At 43.8% G+C, this 20031-nt stretch overlaps 1 protein-coding gene across 1 annotated transcript; it reads left to right on the top strand.

Moving 5' to 3' along the window:
• Window positions 1-15792: 15792 nt before the first annotated feature.
• Window positions 15793-18123, top strand: CGCA056_v006272 (Retrotransposon-derived protein PEG10; the record flags this gene model as incomplete). Its single annotated transcript, XM_037321523.1, has 1 exon — window positions 15793-18123. The coding sequence occupies one exon, from the start codon at window positions 15793-15795 to the stop codon at window positions 18121-18123; it is 2331 nt and encodes a 776-aa protein (XP_037179978.1).
• Window positions 18124-20031: the final 1908 nt, after the last annotated feature.

Here is a 20031-nt window from a genome sequence, read left to right as displayed (position 1 = left end):
CTTGAAGAAGACGTCTTCATTGCGCGCAAGCTGGAGAAACTTAGAGTTGGAGCTAGAGCCTTTCGGCAACTAGTTGGGCTTTATAATAACGCTGAGGGTGCGCTCGCCCTGCAGGTTGAATCTGCGGACACGCTGAAGGATCGGCTGGTTGCACTATCAACAGGCCCCAGGACATCCGGCAGCGCTGAGGCCTGATCAGAGTGCAGTTCTACCCAGCTCAATAGGACGCTGGTATGAGAGTTTACAATTAAAAAGGGCTGAAAGTGTTTCGATACGCCGTCCACGATGCGTCCATGACGACTGCGCCGATGTAATTGTTCTCGAAGGCGCGAAGGAATAACATGAACTCCAGGTACACGACGACGACGCAGACGCCCTCAAAGTCGGAGCAAATCTCTCAGAGGAAGGCAGCCTGGCGGAAGGAGACGTACAAGTACCCCATGGAACTTCTGAACAGTCTCTTCAAGGGGCACCAGCATACTAACGCGCCTTGGAGCGCCCTGTTAACTTCTGCAGCTTAACTGATAGGCAGCCTACAGCCTACTAATTAGATGTGGAATACATATTAATAGGTTGTAGAGAGACTTGAAATTGTAAATCTCTTTGTGCAGGCACTACCTGCATGTCAACCTCAGCAAGATTTAGGATGCGGAGCAAGCTTAATTTTACACCAGCTAGCGTAATGAACCTCGCCCTCTTAGTAAGCAGGTAAACGTGAGAATTTGTTGATGGTATAAGGAGCTGCTCGCATGATGGCATTAGGTGTAATATTGTCTGGAGATATGCTTTGAATTTGACGTCGCTATTATTAGCGCCTAGCTTGTGCACTCTATAAGCATAGTAAAATAATTATATCTAAGGATATTATTAAGTTTTAGTAGCTTACTTTTATTGTAAGTTTTATAAATAGCATAATTAAGTAAGCCTACAACTATCTATATATACACCCTACTCTTCAGCTATCCCTTGCTTTCCTTCAGTACTAGTATATATAATTCCCTAAGATAATAGCTGCTATAGTCAAAGCAATCTCAGCAAATATTAAAATCCCTGTTGTTGCAAACTAAATAATGAAAATAGCTGTAGTCCTTTGAGATGCTAAAAAGATAGATATTATAGTGTCTAGTTGAAGTATTATGAGATCTTATGTTGATCTCTAGAACTATTTAATCTATATCTAGCGATATATCTTGCTTCTTTCTGCTTTTAAGTAGGAGCCTTACGATTTTATTATATCTATATCTTCTTACCTACTATAAGGGAGTTTAGCTAAACTAATCCTAAGAGTTAATACTAATAGCTTCTATAGCTAGTAGAGACTTTATAACGTTAATATAGCTTTTTTGAGTAGCTATAGATAGAAGGGTTAAGCTATAATAATCCTTCTAATCTAAAGTAGTAGAGTTTTAACACAGTAGAGCTTAGATAATTATATTATATCTCCTCTTAGATATAAAGAATAAAGGAGTTTAGTTTATATAATCTAGTAAATAGGGAGTGATGTAGTTATTAGTAAGTAGGGACTATATAACTAGTTTATAACCGCCCTTAGTAGTATATAAAAGAGCTGTTTAACTGTATAGAGGGTGTATATAATCTGGATTAATATGGCTAGTAAGTAGCTTGATAACTTCAAGATGGCTACTGTTTGAGGCTCTGAGGAGTGGTGTCTATCTGTTAGTATTAGCTACTGAGATATCTGCTCCCTTTTCGAAAAGGATCTTAATGATTTCGAGATGGCCTTTACTTGAGGCTCTGAGGAGTGGTGTATATCTGTTGTTATTAGCTACTGAGATTGAGATATTTGCTCCCTTTTTGAAAAGGGCTTTAATAACTTTAAGATAGCTATTACTTGAGGCTGTGTTTAGTAGTGTCTATCTATTATTATTAGCTATTGAGATATCTGCTCCCTTTTTAAGAAGGATCTTAATGACTTTAAGATAGCTATTGCCTAAGGCTCTAAGGAGTAGTATATATCTATTATTATTAGCTACTAAGATATCTGCTCCCTTTTTAAAAAGGACCTTAATAACTTTAAGATAGCTATTACCTAAAGCTATATTAAGTAGTATCTATCTATTGCTATTAGCTACTAATATATTTATATCTTTTTTAAGAAAGGCTTTAATAACTTTAAGATAGCTATTACTTAAGGCTTTAAAAAGTGGTGTCTATTTATTATTATTAGCTACTAATATATTTACTCCTTTTTTAAAAAGGGCTTTAATAACTTTAAGATAGCTATTACTTAAAGCTATATAAAATAGTATCTATCTATTATTATTAGCTATTAAGATATCTACTCTCTTTTTAAAAAGAACCTTAATAACTTTAAAATAGCCTTTATCTAAGGCTATATAAAGTAGCATCTATCTATTAATATTAGCTACTAAGATATCTGCTCCCTTTTTAAGAAGAACCTTAACGACTTTAAGATGACTACTATCTAAGGCTACGTTAAGTGGCGTCTATCTATTATTATTAGCTACTAAGATATTAGCTTCCTTTTTGAGAAGGATCTTAATGATATTAAGATGGCTGTTACCTGAAGCTGCGTGAAGTGGTGTCCATCTGTTGTTATTAGCTATTGAGATATCTGCCCTTTTTTCGAGAAGGGCCTTGATAACCTCGAGATAGCTGTTTATTGATGCAGCGCAAATTGGTGTTCTCCCTCTGTGATCAGCCATAGTAACTTCTGCTCCTCCTTTGAGCAGCATTTGCAGTGTTTCTAAATTCCCTTTTCTTGATGCGATTTTAAGTGCTGTCCTTCCTGACTCCCAGTTCTCATTTGGATCAAGCTGACCACGTTGTGTGAGATGCTGGACTACTGTTGTTAAATCTAAACTTGCAGTATAGTATAAAGTGCTTGCTGATGTTGAAGTCTCTGTTGTGTTTGGTTGCAACTCCTCAATATTGCTTTCATACTAACGTCTCCAAGCGTCCTAGGTTTAGCTTAACCTATTAAATAAAGCGTTTATAGCCTCTATTAAAGCATTATCCTGTGTCTCATTCATAGTGGCATGTTGATACTAAGATCCTGCGGCATAATCCTATAACTAAGTCCTAATTCAACCTGTATCCTTGGTGGGGCAATCGTCCCAGACATGCTGGAAGCTGATGTAGCGGAGACATAGCTTAGCGAGTGTGGCATTCTTGATGGTTTTGTTTGAACGACGTAGGCTATCGTTCACAAGCAGTCCAGCCCCTTGAGACGGAATCTTGCAAAGTAGGTACTGTTTAATGAGTCACCGCCTGCAGGCCCGCGGCCTAACACGAAGCTACCATAACCAGGGAAGAGGCGCTTGAAGCCAGCTGAGAAGACAATCCCTGAAGATCGATGCCTATATGGTTTTGCCTATTGCCTGCATGGAAGCAGGCACAGTGGTACAGTATGTATGTGCAGCGTTGTACTGTATCGTCCTGTTGCTGAAGCTGGCTGCGAGGATAAGTTCGCGGCTAGGGTTGTTGTCCGCCGATGGGTTTGCTAGCGTCCTTGGACCAGTGTCTTCTCCCCATGCAGTAAATCTGCCAGATGGGCTGATGACATACAGCAGCTATCTGGGACGCAGCAACAGGTGAATATCGCTAGACGATCGATCCAGGTCACACTACAATACTGGATTTCGATGTGTCGCCTTGTGCGCAACTTTTTGCTGGACCTGGGACTGCTAAACTTTGCCCAGCCCTAGTGAATCCAGCATGAAAGGGTTATATGACCAAATTGCGGTATAAAACAGAGAAGAGGGCTCTTGAGGCGCAGCTGGAAAACAGTACCAGAGAGCTGTATGGCAGTCTTCTCGGACTGTTCAGCATGTCAGACTGATATGCGTCTCAGGCAACCTTGCCAGTGATAGCCTGCTTGAGAGGGGCACCAGTTGGACGAACGTGTCGCCTGGGCTGAATTGCGACAGTGCATCAGATGCCTGCGGCTGTGTGACCGTTAATTGCTGCGCAGCGGACTGTACCCAGCCGACAGCAGATCTACCTTTGAAAGTATCCTGACATAAGTAATGCGGTGCCATCAAAGGGAGCGTTGCAAGGTGCTGTCTTACATAGCGGCCTGCTCAATTGCAAGTTGACCTATGGCGACCGTCATTCTCACCCGGCTGACAACCGCCACTAGGCGTTCGTCCCAGGGTAGACATAATAATCTAGCGTCAAGCGCTGCACAGCTTGGCTTCTGACAGCAGCTTATTACACACGCATACTGCAATCTGGCTTCCAGCAGGGTGAATCACACCAATATGATTGTTTTGACACCACTAATTTTTTGCAGAAAATCTGCTGTCTACCCTTCAAGCCGCTTCATATGGAGGCCACCAGGAGACTGTACAGATGCTTTTGGACAAAGGGGTAGATGTTAATGCTCAGGGTGGCGAGTACAGTAACGCTCTTCAAGCTGCTTCATACAACGGCCACCAGGAGACTGTACAGATACTCTTAGACAAGGGGGCGGATATTAATGCTCAGGGTGGTGAGTATAGCAACGCCCTCCAAGCCGCTTCATGTGAAGGCCACCAGGAGATTATACAAACGCTCTTGGATAAGGGGGCAGATATTAATGCTCGGGGCGGCTTCTATAGCAACGCTCTTCAAGCTGCTTTAATCGGAGGCCACTACGAGATTGTACAGATGCTCTTGGACAAGGGGGCGGATGTCAATGCTCAGGGCGGCTACTTTGGCAACGCTCTTCAAGCCGCTTCATCAAACGGGCATACTAAGGTGGTCTCACTACTCCTTAACACCAACATTGTTGCGCTAGATTATAAAAGTCCTCGGCACGGTCGACCAGCACTTTCATATGCTACTGAGGGTAGTCACAAATCCGTTATCAAACTATTACTTACAGATGTCAATATAACTCCCTATTCTTGTTACGAGCGGGTCAGGGCAACCAACTGTGGCACAAAGCAAAAGCTTCGATAATGACAAATCCGTTGTCATTGTCCCCTGTTCTGCACTATATAGTTACGAGCCTACAGTGACCAACTGCAGCGGTCGTAACACCATGTCTCCCCTCCAAGAGGCATGTCCCTATGCTGAGGACCAAGCGGCAATAGTCGGGTATAACACAGGGAAACTCCAGGCTAGTGGGGCCCCAACCCACATCACAGCCTGCCCACGGTTGGGTCGCCCTACGTAGTGTGGGAGGCATAATCACACTACTGACGCAGCGTGCGGGAATTAAACCCACAACCCCTCTACGTGGGTTGGATTTGTCATTATGTTACGAGCGGGTCAGGGCAACCAACTGTGGCACAAAGCAAAAGCTTCGATAATGACAAATCCAACCTACGTAGAGGGGTTGTGGGTTTAATTCCCGCACGCTGCGTCAGTAGTGTGATTGTGCCTCCCACACTACGTAGGGCGACCCAACCGTGGGCAGGCTGTGATGTGGGTTGGGGCCCCACTAGCCTGGAGTTTCCCTGTGTTATACCTAACTATTGCCGCTTGGTCCTCAGCATAGGGACATGCCTCTTGGAGGGGAGACATGGTGTTACGACCGCTGCAGTTGGTCACTGTAGGCTCGTAACTATATAGTGCAGAACAGGGGATAATGACAACGGATTTGTTATTATCGAAGCTTTTGCTTTATGCCACAGTTGGTTGCCCTGACCCGCTCGTAACAATTCTATAGATACTATAGGCTAGACGCTATTATTCTTTACATCTAAAGAGGGATATATAGTAGTAGTTAATGTTACGGTCAGCTATCCGACAGTAGGGTCTGCTAACAGAAGCTGGGGATTCATACGTTCTAACAGTACACTGGGTCGTGGTCGTAGGTCGTAGTTCGTAGGCTGTAGTAGATCGGTTCTTCAGAGGCCAAGGTGATCAGTCTTAGACTCAATAAGTGATTCGCAGTGAAGGTAAGCTGAGAGTATCTGTGAGGATGAATACTAAGTTGATTGCTGAAGAGCTATAGAAGTCTGACCATAAGCCAGGCTCAGGGTTATTATATATAAGTCTAATTCTGAATATGTTCCTTTGTACCTTAGGTCGATCTGGATCATTCCGATCCAGAATGATCGTTTGGCCCCTAAGTTATGTTGGATCATATTGATCTAATATGATCGTTATCTTATCATCATATAACTTAGACTATAGTTCTTCTGTTACCAAGTGAGTTCCTATTGTTCCTGTGATCCTGCAGTATAAATATCCTGTCCTAGCCGCCCGACGCCTAAGTAGGTCGGTCAACTGTTATCTATGCATAACAGGTCGTAACATCAGGTCCCCTCTCTAAAGGTCTTATCCTCAAGACCTAATATAAGTAGGTTGTTAGTCCCCAGTTAGGGTTTTATCAATTATGCTTCCTGATTTACTTATAATGCTGACACTATGTTAGGTTGTATTCAGAAATCAGATTCTTGTGAGACTCGTCGTACTCAGATTCAGCGCAACCGTAAGGCTCTCAGTGCTCTGGTTGATCACCATAGTTATAACGTAATGCCTTGTTCCCCTTGTTTTCAGCATAATTAGGTGTGCAAAATAGACCTCGCTAACTTAAAGCGTTATGGCGAGTGTGTGAAGCAGGGTTTCTCGAACTGTAATAGTAGTGACGTGGCGAATGCTTGTGAGTACCTTAGCACCTTAGTGTTCCTTGGTGTCGCTGACTTATTGCAGTAGTGAATTGTTGTTTTAATGAGCAAAAGAAAGTGGAGCGGGGGGAGGAAGAGGCTGAGGAGGCGTTAGAGGTGCTGCAGACTCAGCTTGCTGCCGCTCTAGGTCGTTTGTCTTGTCTTCAGAGACAGAAAAGGTTCTTAAAGGAGCGTGGTTTGGATCTGATTCGTCAGGGAATGCAGTCTGTGGATGAATAGGAGGCTGAGGAATATGCTCTGGAAGCTCAGGAGTCCTAGGTGATAGAGGATTTGTCGCTGTGGGGTGCTCAGAATAAGTCGGATTAGTCTTCTCTGGGTACCAGGGTGGTTAATTTAGGCATTCCTCTAAACGTAGGTTCTTCTGAGGTTTCTTAACTGGCTTCTGGTGTTCCTAGGCGGATAAATGGTTTTCCTTATCGCAGTCGATCGGTTTCAGTAGGTGGTCTAGTGAAGCAATATAGGTGCCTAATTCGTTTATATCTAGCGCTCTTCTGGACTAGTATAACAGGTGTTAGTATGGCTTCTCGTTCTTAGTGTTGTTGCCAGTAGATCGTAAGTTCTTCTGCTGCGTTAGTGATATTTTTAGCTGGTTCCTATATGTTATCTTTATGTCTGTATCCTTTCTATTTGATGAGATATTAATACCCTTCTGGTTCTTTGAGATGGTTGATAATTCGTTCGACTTCATATTCTGGTTCGTTATCTTCCACGATAATAATATCGTTTGTCTGTGATCCACATAGTGCTGGTTTAAGGAGTGAGATATAGAATACTAGGTGACACTTCATAGTTTCTAGGAGTCCTAGTTTATAGTTAACTGGTGAGATTACTTGTGAAATTTTAAAAGGTCTGAGTTTTTTATAGTTAAGTTTGTCGTTTGGTCGCTTTGTCTTGATGTTTCGCTATATAAGATAGGCGCTATCTCCCTCTTTTAAGGTTAGTCCCTTAATCCTTCGTTTGTTGCTGAATTTTGTTATTCTTTGTCGTATGAATTTGAGTTCTTTGCGTGCGTTTTCCTGGATATCCTTGATTTAGCGTATTGAGGCGACAGCTTTTACTGCAGCTGGGCCTGTTTGGGGTTCTCTATAGGCGGTTGGTTTGAATCTATAGTTGAGGTAGAAGGGGGATTCCTTAGTACTTTCTCCTACTGCGCTGTTATAGGCAAACTAGGCTATTAGTAGCAATACAACCTAATTGTCTTGGTTGTAGTTAACGTAGGCGTAGAGATATATTTTGAGGATTTAGTTAATTCGTTCTGTTTGTCTGTCGGTTTGCAGGTGGAATGCAGTGGATATTAATTATTTGATGCTGAGTTATGATGTGATTGACTTCTAGAATTTAGAAGTGAAGATCTTATCTCTGTCTGATATAATCTCTCTAGGCGTTCTGTGGTTAGCGATAATATATTTAAGAAATATATAGGCATATTCTTCAGCGTTACTTACTTCTTTATATAGGATGAAGTAGGCATACTTCATAAGTTGGTCCATAATAATAAGAATGCTGTCAAAGTGTGTTCCTATAAGGGGTTCTCAAGACTTCAGTAATTTGACGATGAAGTCAAGGGATATGGATTGCTAGGCTGTTTGCAGCACAGGCAAGGGTTGTAGCATACCATAAGGTTGATGATGAGCGGGTTTGCTTTTGAGGCAAACCTCACAATCCTTAATTGCTTTTGCCACTTGTTCTCTGGTGACCTTTTCTCTATATTGTTGTCGTAGTTATTTCTAGGTTTTTGTGATTCCTTGGTGACTGTGTGCAGGGCGAGCATGAAACTCCATAATTGCTTCGTCGTCTAGTTCGCTAGGCAGGCTAGTACTAGATCGTCCGGCTATTATTAAGAGTTTGGTTGCTAGCATTAAGTCTCTATTATTATTTCCTTTGAGAATCACCTAGGTTTCTTTAGGTACTAGGACGTTATAGTCTAGTCGTCAGCTAAGAGCGTCAGCTCTGCTATTATCTGATCCTTTGCACTAGATGATTTAGAAGTTGAATTCTGATAGGAATTCTGACTATCTAATCTATTGTTTATTTAACACTTTTGAAGTTGTGAAGTGTGAAAGGTTCTTATAGTCTGAATATATAAGTACTTCGTATGTGGTTCCTAAGAGCTTAGGTCTCTATTCCTTAAAGGCTTTAATGATTGCCATAAGTTCCTTATCGTGAACCTGATAGTTGAGTTCAGGTCTGTGGAGCTTGCGAGAAAAGAAGGCATATAGGTGTAGTCGTCCTTCTGAATCTTATTAGGATAATTATGCTTCTATCGCATAGTTGGATGCGTTAGGTTCTACTTTGAACTGTTTTGTTGGATCTAGAATGCTTAAGACGGGCTTGCTAGCGATGAGGTCCTTGATCTTCTGGAATGCTGTTCGTTATGGTTCTTCCCATATAAAGGGCGTGTCTTTGCGGCTGAGGCTTATGAGAGCTGTATTGATCTTGCTATAGTCTTTGATAAATTTGCGGTAGAAGTTAATTAATAAACCTAGAAATCCTTAGACTTCCTTGAGGTTGTTAGGTACCAGCTATTCCTTGATAGCTTTAACTTTGTTTTCTAACATATAGACTTTTCCAGGGGTGATAGTGAATCCGAGGTATTCCACCCTCTGTGTGTGGAATTCGCTTTTCTCAGGTTTAACTAATAGCTTAGCTTCTTAGAGGGCTTATAAGACGTGGTGTACGTCTTCCTTATATTTCTTAAGTGTTAATGAGAAGATAAGGATGTTATTAAGATAGACTACTATGCAGATGTTAACGTATTTGCATAAGACTTAGTTGATTATATTTTAGAATATTGCAGGGGCGTTAGTGAGGCTGAAGGGCATGACAAGGTACTCGAAATATCCTTTTTAGGTTCTGAAAGCGGTCTTCCACTCTTCTCCTTGCTTTATTCTGATTAGGTTATAGGCCCCTTTGAGGTTGAGGGCTGTGAACCAGTTAGCTCTGTAAAGGAGTTGTCTCATCTTGTTGATAAGTAGTAGTAGGTAGCAGTTCTTGATCGTTATTTCGTTTAGCATGCAGTAGTCAATATATAATCATAGTTTTCCGTTCTTTTTAGGTACGAACAGGATTAGGCTTCCTGCTGGTGATGTTGAGGGTCTGATATATCCCTTCTTAAGGTTTTCTTTAAGGTACTTATCTAGGGCTTCTATCTCTGTCTGGTTTAGTCTGTAGATTTTATTAAAGCGTGGTTCCTTCCCTTTTTTGAGGGGTATTTCGTAGTTAAAACTGGTGTGTTCAGGCAGTCCTGTTTCTAATTCGGCTGCAAAGAGTTTTTCGTAAACTCTGTATTCTTCTGGGATAGACAGAAGTGGATCGTTCTTCTGTTTAAGATCTATCGTTATCAGTGGTTATGATACGGCTTCTTTTGCCTTGAGGTAACAGAGGTATCGTTTTGCTGTTCCTTATCGTATTAATTCGTTTGAGGCCTGATTCTGACAGGGCTGCTTAGGGACTGAATTATTGTGGTCCTAATAGAGTTAGCCTTTGCTCCAATCTATCTGTGGGTTGCTTATTTGTAGCTAGGGTAGTCCTAGCACTATGTTGTATATTCCTAGATCGGCAATATTGAATTAGATTCTTTCTTTTTGATTTAGGTAGCTCATCTTGAGGGGCGCAGTCTCATTATAGATGGTACCTCCTTCATACTTGAATTCTTCTCCTTCTGCTGTGTGTAACTGATATGGTTGTTCTTTTCCTCCCTATCGTATTTCTAGCCTATTGATAGCTTGGGGGGTAATAAAGTTTGCTTCAGCTCTGCTGTCGATCAGTATGAGTGTTATCTGCTGGTTAATAGTAACTTTAAGTTTGATATTACCCTTATATCCTTATGATATTTGCTGAATAGATCTTATATTTATTGCCTGTTGTGATCTGTTGTTAGTAGGTAAGTCTAGTTTTTTGACTGCTCTGGTTGTCCTGGGTAGGTCATTTGCTTTCCCTCTCGTCATGCTTTTGCGAGGCTGTTTTCACAGATCCTAACCTGTGGGGGTCTAGGTCTATTCTTTGCGATTCTCCAGGCTTATGCCTTTTCTTAGTAGTAAACTTAGTATTCATCTTATTAGCATTCGTCCTATTTTATGCTATCGTTATGTTAACATCTCATAGGGAACTGAGGACTAGGTCTGAAGACTATGAGGTTATCTTCAAATAGTACTATAGTCTATCTAATCATAACGGAGGTTAAGTAGATCTTATAGATAGGCCTATCGTTATGTCTTCTGGGATAAAACTAATAGTTATGTTTTTCTCCTATATATTCCTTGCATTTGTCGTGGAAGCACTAGGGCCAGAAGAGGGTTTAGTGAAGCCAGTGGTTGCTTCTCAGCGTGGGATGATCTTCTGTGTGTAGCTGAGGGGTGTAGCCTCAGTCTCATTAGGCTGCTGAGGTGCTATAGAAGGGGCGTTATTGCTTCTCTTAAAGCATGTTGATTTCTTAGTATCTCAGAAGTTGCTTGATTCTTCCTTCCTGGTCGTTAGGTTCCTCTTTAGAGCTGGAGTCGTCCATACTAGGGGTGAACCTATAGGCGATCTCTGTCTGAGTGCATTATCAGGCAACGTCGCGAGGTTTATCTGAGTCATAGGAAGAGCTTTCTCCTTCTCTGAAAGTCTAGTTGTTGGTCATACTGAGGAGTTATTATTCTATCAGAGGATTATGTTGGTGTTCTGGTTCTTCTTCTGATTCTTATTGTTGATATAGTTATATTTATCTGTCGTCTTCTTGCTGGATTAGCTCTATTTCCTTCTGGATTTGTTATTCTTTATAGTGGAGTTGCTAGCTAGTTATATAGGGGGTGATTAGTTCTAATCGCTAAATTTGTAGCATCTCGTTGAGTTGTTCAACTGGTTTTCTAGCCACTTTGCTGTTGCTGGAATGCATTATTGCCAGGGTCCTAGGGCGAGTGTCTGGGATGGTTATATTATAACCAGACCGTCCAGGGTTGCTATCCCTTAGGTAGTGTCCTGATATTTCTTTGTCTTCAAGGTGAATTCAGCAGTTATTATTATAGCATCCAGTCTATAATTAGGATGCATATAGGGCTTTTGCAATTATGTTGACTTATTGAGGTCGTTCTGCCACTAGTCTCCTGTTACGACCCGTAAACAAGGATAACAGCTGAACGACCCACTCAGGCGTCGGGCGGCTAGGACAGGACATTTGTACTGCAGGATCACAGGAACAACAGGGACTCACTCGGAGACGGAAGAACTATGATATAAGTCACGTGATGATAAGATAAGACTGAGCAGGCAGTGTGGATCACTGAGCGCTCAGTCGAAGTTACTGAGCGCTCACCAACAGTTAATAAGCGCTCACTGGTACCTAGTGAGGGATCAGTGAGAGAGTAAAAGGCACTGTTCAGAACTTATATATAGTATGACCCTAAGCCTGGCTCATGGTCAGACTTCCATAGCTCTTCAGCAATCAACTTAGTATTCATCCTCACGGATACTCTCAGCTTACCTTCACTGCGAATCACTTATTGAGTCTAAGACTGATCACCTTAGCCTCTAAAGAACCAATCTACTACAGCCTACGAACTACAACCTACGACCACAACCTAGTGTACTATTAGAACGTATTAATCCCCAGCTTCTATTAGCAGACCCTACTGTCGGATAGCTGACCGTAACACTTTGATTGCTCCTATTCAGTAAGTTGACTATTGATTCCTACTAATAGTAATAAACGATAATGTCTTCCTACGCCTCTGTTAAGTCGCCTACCCTAGGATCCTCGTCCACTTTAGGAGGACGAGCCACCTAAAACCTAGCCTAGGAACTAGGAGACCAGAAGATGAAGGACGACTCAGACAGCGAGGACGACACCAAAGAACTTAAGCGCCAGCTCAACAAGACCCACAGCGACTTTAAGGCAATGCGCGAAATGTTCAACCAGAACGCTGCAGCCCTTAGCGAACTCCAGGAACAAGCCTGCAAGAACCAGGATCTGGAGAAAGAAGTCGCCACCCTCTAAGCTGCCGCCAACGTTATATCCGCCCCAGTCGAAGGATGAGAACGCCTCAAGCTTAACACGCCTTCCACTTTCGACAGGACCCTAGGATAACTTAAAGGGCACCTGGTATAAGTTCGAACCTACCAGGCCTTCCACATAAACACCTTCCAGAATAACACCAAACGCGTTATATATGCAGCCACCTTCCTTTAGGGATAAGCCCTTGCCTGGTTCAAACCCCTTCAACAGGAATAGCTTGACAACCCTGTCGAAAAATACAGCTAAGAAGTTAAGGACATCTTCTTCAGCTTCACAGGCTATGTTAAGGCCCTAGAATCTCTCTTCCTTAACCCTGATGAACGAAGACAGGCTGAGCGAGACCTATCCCACCTACGACAAACCAAGTCGGCTACGCTCTACGCCGCAGAGTTTAGGCGATTAGCTGCAAGACTCCACATAACCGACAAAAGCAAAGTTTTTGCCTTTTATTAAGGACTTAAGGATGAGGTCAAAGACGAAATAGCTAAACTGAAGACACCTCCTAGCTTCCTCGCCTATGTTGAGCATGCTATTAAGGTTGATAATCGCCTCTATAAACGACGAAAGGAATGAGGAGAGAAATAATAAAACCTAAATTCAGGACGTAAGTACTAATAGCAGCCTCAACAGAAGTTTAACAACTAGCGGAACGACAACAGACCCTGCAACAACTGGAATAACACCCGCTAGAGCACCGCCTATAGATAACACAGCAGACCTATAGATCTCAGCATGATGACCAAACCTAATAACAAAAAACCTTGGAACCCTAAGTGCTATAACTGTAATAAGCAAGGCTATATCGCTAAAGACTGTGGACAGCCTTAAAGCTTCCCTAGAGACCAGTGGCAGAACAACCTCAACAAGTCAACATAATTGCAAAAGCCCTATATACATCCTAATCGTGGACTGGATGCTACGACGACAACTGCTGAATTCACCTCGAAGATAAAGAAATATCAGGACACTACCTAAGGGACAGCAACCCTGGACGGTCTGGATATAATATGACCATCCTAGACACTCGCCCTAGGACCCTGGCAATAATGCATTCCAGCAACAGCAAAGTGGCTAGAAAACTGGTTGAACAACTTAACAAGATGCTACGAATTTAGCAACTAGAACTAATCACCCCCTGCATAACTAGCTAATAACTCCACCACAAAGAACAACAAATCCAGAAGGAAATAGAGCTAATCCAGCAAGAAGACGACAGATAAGTAAGACTATACTAACAACAAGAATCAGAAGAAGAACCAGAACACCAACACAATCCTCTGATAGAATAACAACTCCTCAGTATGACCAACAACTGGACTTTTGGAGAAGGAGAAAGCTCTTCCTATAACTCAGATGAACCTCGCGACGTTGCCTGATAACGCGCTCAGACAGAAATCACCTATAGGTTCACCCCTAGTGTGGATGACTCCAGCTCTGAAGAGGAATCTAACGACCAGGAAGGAAGAACCAAGTAACTTCTGAGATATTAAGAAATCGATATGCTTTAAGACGAGCAATAACGCTACTTCTATGGCACCTCAGCAGCCTAATAAGACTGAAGCTACACCCCTCAGCTATACATAAAAGATCACCCCGCGCTGAGAAGCAACCACTAGCTTCACTAAACCCTCTTCTGGCCCTAGTGCTTCCACAACAAATATAAGGAATATATAGGAGAAAAACATAATTACTAGTTTTATCCCAGAAGACATAACGATAAGCCTATCTATAAGATCTACTTAACCTCTGTTATGATTAGATAGACTATAGTACTGTTTGAAGATAACCTCGCAGTCTTCAGACCTAGTCTTTAGTTCCCTATAAGATGTTAACATAACGACAGCATGAAATAGGATGAATGCTAATAAGACGAATGCTAAGTTTACTACTAAGAAAAGGCATAAACCTAGAGAATTGCAAAGAACAGACCTAGACCCCTATAGGTTAGGATCTGCGAAAACAGCCTCGCAAAGGCATAACGAGAAGGAAAGCAAATCACCTACCTAGGACAACCAGAGCAGTTAAAAAACTAGACTTACCTACTGACGACGGATCACAACAGGCAACAAATATAAGATCTATTTATCAAATATCATAAGGACATAAGGGTAATATCAAACTCAAAGTTACTATCAACCAGCAGACAACACTTATGCTGATCGACAGCAGAGCTGAAGCAAACTTTATTGCCCCCCAAGCTATTAATAGGCTAGAAATATGATAGGGAGGAAAAGAACGACTATATCAGTTATATACAGCAGAAGGAGAAGAATTCAAGTATAAAGGAGGTACCATCTATAATGAGACTGCGCCCCTCGAGATGAGCTACCTAAATCGAAAAGAAAGAATCTAATTTGATATTGCCGATCTAGGAACATACAACATAGTGCTAGGACTACCCTGGCTACAAATAAGCAACCCACAGATAGATTGGAGCAAAGGCTAACTCTATTAGGACCACGATAATTCAGTCCCTAAGCAGCCCTGTCAGAATCAGGCCTCAAACGAATCAATACGATAAGGAACAGCAAAACGATACCTCTGTTACCTCAAGGCAAAAGAAGCCGTATCATAACCACTGATAACGATAGTGTTACGACCCGTAAACAAGGATAACAGCTGAACGACCCACTCGGGCGTCGAGCGGCTAGGACAGGACATTTGTACTGCAGAATCACGGGAACAACAGGGACTCACTCGGAGACGGAAGAACTATGATACAAGTCACGTGATGATAAGATAAGACTGAGCAGGCAGTGTGGGTCACTGAGCGCTCAGTCGGAGTTACTGAGCGCTCACCAACAGTCAATGAGCGCTCACTGGTACCTGATGAGGGATCAGTGATAGAGTAAAGGGTACTGTTCAGAACTTGTATATAGTATGACCCTGAGCCTGGCTCATGGTCAGACTTCCATAGCTCTTCAGCAATCAACTTAGTATTCATCCTCACGGATACTCTCAGCTTACCTTCACTGCGAATCACTTATTGAGTCTAAGACTGATCACCTTAGCCTCTGAAGACCCGATCTACTACAGCCTACGAACTACGACCTACGACCACGACCCAGTGTACTGTTAGAACGTATCAATCCCCAGCTTCTGTTAGCAGACCCTACTGTCGGATAGCTGACCGTAACACTTTGATTGCTCCTGTTCAGTAAGTTGACCATTGATTCCTACTAACAGTAACGAACGACAATGTCTTCCCGCGCCTCTGTCAAGTCGCCTACTCCGGGATCCTCGTCCACTTCAGGAGGACGAGCCACCCAAAACCTAGCCCAGGAACTAGGAGACCAGAAGATGAAGGACGACTCAGACAGCGAGGACGACACCGAAGAACTCAAGCGCCAGCTCAACAAGACCAATAGCGACTTCAAGGCAATGCGCGAAATGTTCAACCAGAACGCCGCGGCCCTTAGCGAACTCCAGGAACAAGCCCGCAAAAACCAGGATCTGGAGAAAGAAGTCGCCACCCTCCGAGCTGCCGCCAACGTCATATCCGCCCCAGTCGAAGGACGAGAACGCCTTAAGCTCAACACGCCTTCCACCTTCGACGGGACCCCAGGACAACTCAAAGGACACCTGGTACAAGTTCGAACCTACCAGGCCTTCCACATAAACACCTTCCAGAACGACACCGAACGCGTTGTACACGCAGCCACCTTCCTTCGGGGACGAGCCCTTGCCTGGTTCGAACCCCTTCAACAGGAATGGCTTGACAACCCTGTCGAAAAATACAGCCAAGAAGTCAAGGACATCTTCTTCAGCTTCACGGGCTATGTTAAGGCCCTAGAATCTCTCTTCCTTGACCCCGATGAACGAAGACAGGCCGAGCGAGACCTGTCCCACCTACGACAAACCAAGTCAGCTACGCTCTACGCCGCAGAGTTTAGGCGATTAGCTGCAAGACTCCACATGACCGACGAAAGCAAAGTTTTTGCCTTCTATCAAGGACTCAAGGACGAGGTCAAAGACGAAATGGCCAAACTGGAGACACCCCCTAGCTTCCTCGCTTACGTCGAACATGCTATTAAGGTTGATAATCGCCTCTATGAACGACGAAAGGAACGAGGAGAGAAACGACAAAACCCAAATTCAGGACGCAAGTACCAATGGCAGCCCCAACAGAAGTTCAACAACCAGCGGAATGACAACAGACCCCGCAACAACTGGAATAACACCCGCCAGAGCACTGCCTATGGACAACACAGCGGACCTATGGACCTCAGCATGATGACCAAACCCAACAACAAAAAACCTTGGAACCCCAAGTGCTACAACTGCAACAAGCAAGGCCACATCGCCAAAGACTGCGGACAGCCTAAGAAGCTTCCCTGGAGACCAGTGGCAGAACGACCTCGACAAGTCAACACAATTGCAAAAGCCCCACATGCATCCCAATCGTGGACCGGATGCTACGACGACAACTGCCGAATTCACCTCGAAGACAAAGAAATGTCAGGACACTACCCAAGGGACAGCAACCCTGGACGGTCTGGTTACGATATGACCATCCCGGACACTCGCCCTAGGACCCTGGCAATGATGCATTCCAGCAACAGCAAAGTGGCTAGAAAACCAGTCGAACAACTCAACGAGATGCTACGAATTCAGCGACTAGAACCAATCACCCCCCGCATGACTAGCCAACAACTCCACTATGAAGAACAACAAATCCAGAAGGAAATAAAGCTGATCCAGCAAGAAGACGACAGACAAGTAAGACTATACCAACAACAAGAATCAGAAGAAGAACCAGAACACCAACACGATCCTCTGATGGAACAACAACTCCTCAGTATGACCAACAACTGGACTTTCGGAGAAGGAAGCTCTTCCTATGACTCGGATGAACCTCGCGACGTTGCCCGACAACGCGCTCAGACAGAAATCACCTATGGGTTCACCCCCAGTGTGGACGACTCCAGCTCTGAAGAGGAACCCGACGACCAGGAAGGAAGAATCAATCAACTTCTGAGATACCAAGAAATCGACATGCTTCAAGACAAGCAACAACGCCACTTCTATGGCACCTCAGCAGCCCAACGAGACCGAGGCTACGCCCCTCAGCTACACACGGAAGATCATCCCGCGCTAAGAAGCAACCACCGGCTTCACCGAACCCTCTTCTGGCCCCAGTGCTTCCACGACAAATGCAAGGAACACATAGGAGAAAAACACGATTACCAGTTCTATCCCAGAAGACATGACGACGAGCCTATCCATGAGATCTACTCGACCTCCGTTATGATTGGATGGACTATGGTACTGTTCGAAGACAACCTCGCGGTCTTCAGACCCAGTCCTCAGTTCCCCATGAGATGTCAACATGACGACAGCATGAAATGGGACGAATGCCAACAAGACGAATGCCAAGTTCACTACCAAGAAAAGGCACGAACCTGGAGAATCGCAAAGAACGGACCTAGACCCCCACAAGTCAGGATCCGCGAAAACAGCCTCGCAAAAGCACGGCGAGAAGGAAAGCAAATCACCTACCCAGGACAACCGGATCAGTCAAAAAACTAGACTCGCCTACCGACGACGGATCACGACAGGCAACAGACATAAGATCCATTCATCAAATGTCACAAGGACATAAGGGTAATATCGAACTCGAAGTTACCATCAATCAGCAGATAACACTCGCGCTGATCGACAGCGGAGCCGAAGCAAACTTCATTGCCCCCCGAGCCATCAATAGGCTAGAAATACGATGGGGAGGAAAAGAACGACCATATCAGTTACACACGGCAGAAGGAGAAGAATTCAAGTACGAAGGAGGTACCATCTATAATGAGACTGCGCCCCTCGAGATGAGCTACCTGAATCGAAAAGAAAGAATCCAATTCGACATTGCCGATCTAGGAACATACGACATAGTGCTAGGACTACCCTGGCTACGAACAAGCAACCCACGGATAGATTGGAGCAAAGGCCAACTCCATTGGGACCACGATGATTCAGTCCCTGAGCAGCCCTGTCAGAATCAGGCCTCAAACGAATCAATACGACAAGGAACAGCAAAACGATACCTCTGTTACCTCAAGGCAAAAGAAGCCGTACCACCACCACCAACAACGATGGATCTTGAACAAAAGAACGATCCACTTCTGTCTATCCCAGAAGAATATAGAGTTTACGAGAAACTCTTTGCAGCCGAATTAGAAACCGGACTGCCTGAACACACCAGTTTCGACCACGAAATACCCCTCAAAAAAGGGAAGGAACCACGCTTCAACAAAATCTACGGACTCAACCAGACAGAAATGGAAGCCCTAGACAAATACCTTGAAGAAAATCTGAAGAAGGGATACATCAGACCCTCAACGTCACCAGCAGGAAGCCCAATCCTATTCGTACCCAAAAAGAACGGAAAACTACGATTATGCGTCGACTACCGCATGCTAAACGAAATGACGATCAAGAACCGCTACCCACTACCACTCATCGACGAAATGAGACGACTCCTCCATGGAGCCAACTGGTTCACGGCCCTCGACCTCAAAGGAGCCTATAATCTGATCAGAATGAAGCAAGGAGAAGAATGGAAGACCGCTTTCAGAACACGAAAAGGACATTTCGAGTACCTCGTCATGCCCTTCGGCCTCACCAACGCCCCTGCAACATTCCAAAATATGATCAACCAAGTCTTACGCAAATACGTCGACATCTGCGTAGTAGTCTATCTCGACGACATCCTCATCTTCTCATCAACACTTGAGAAACATAAGGAAGACGTACACCACGTCTTACAAACCCTCCAAGAAGCCAAGCTATTAGTTGAACCTGAGAAAAGCGAATTCCACACACAAAGGGTGGAATACCTCGGATTCACTATCACCCCTGGAAAAGTCTGTATGTCAGAAAACAAAGTCAAAGCCATCAAGGAATGGCCGGTACCCAACAACCTTAAGGAAGTCCAAGGATTTCTAGGTTTCGTCAACTTCTACCGCAAATTCATCAAAGACTATGGCAAGATCAACGCAGCTCTCACAAGCCTCAGCCGCAAAGACACGCCCTTTATATGGGAAGAACCGCAACGAACAGCATTCCAGAAGATCAAGGATCTCATCGCCAGCGAGCCCGTCCTGAGCATTCCAGATCCAACAAAACAGTTCGAAGTAGAACCCGACGCATCCGACTACGCAATAGGAGCACAATTATCTCAACGAGATTCAGAAGGACGACTACACCCGTGTGCCTTCTTCTCTCGCAAGCTCCACGGACCTGAACTCAACTATCAAGTTCACGATAAGGAACTCATGGCAATCATCGAAGCTTTCAAGGAATGGAGACCCGAGCTCTCAGGAACCACACACGAAGTACTTGTGTATTCAGACCACAAAAACCTTTCACACTTCACGACTTCAAAAGTGTTGAATAAACGACAGATTAGATGGTCAGAATTCCTATCAGAATTCAACTTCCGAATCA

The sequence above is a fragment of the Colletotrichum aenigma genome (genome assembly GCF_013390185.1).
Source record: "Colletotrichum aenigma strain Cg56 chromosome Unknown KSG_Cg56_contig04, whole genome shotgun sequence".
Taxonomy (NCBI): domain Eukaryota; kingdom Fungi; phylum Ascomycota; class Sordariomycetes; order Glomerellales; family Glomerellaceae; genus Colletotrichum; species Colletotrichum aenigma.
The sequence above is the reverse complement of the archived record's forward strand: the minus strand, read 5'-3'. Positions and strand labels throughout refer to the sequence as shown.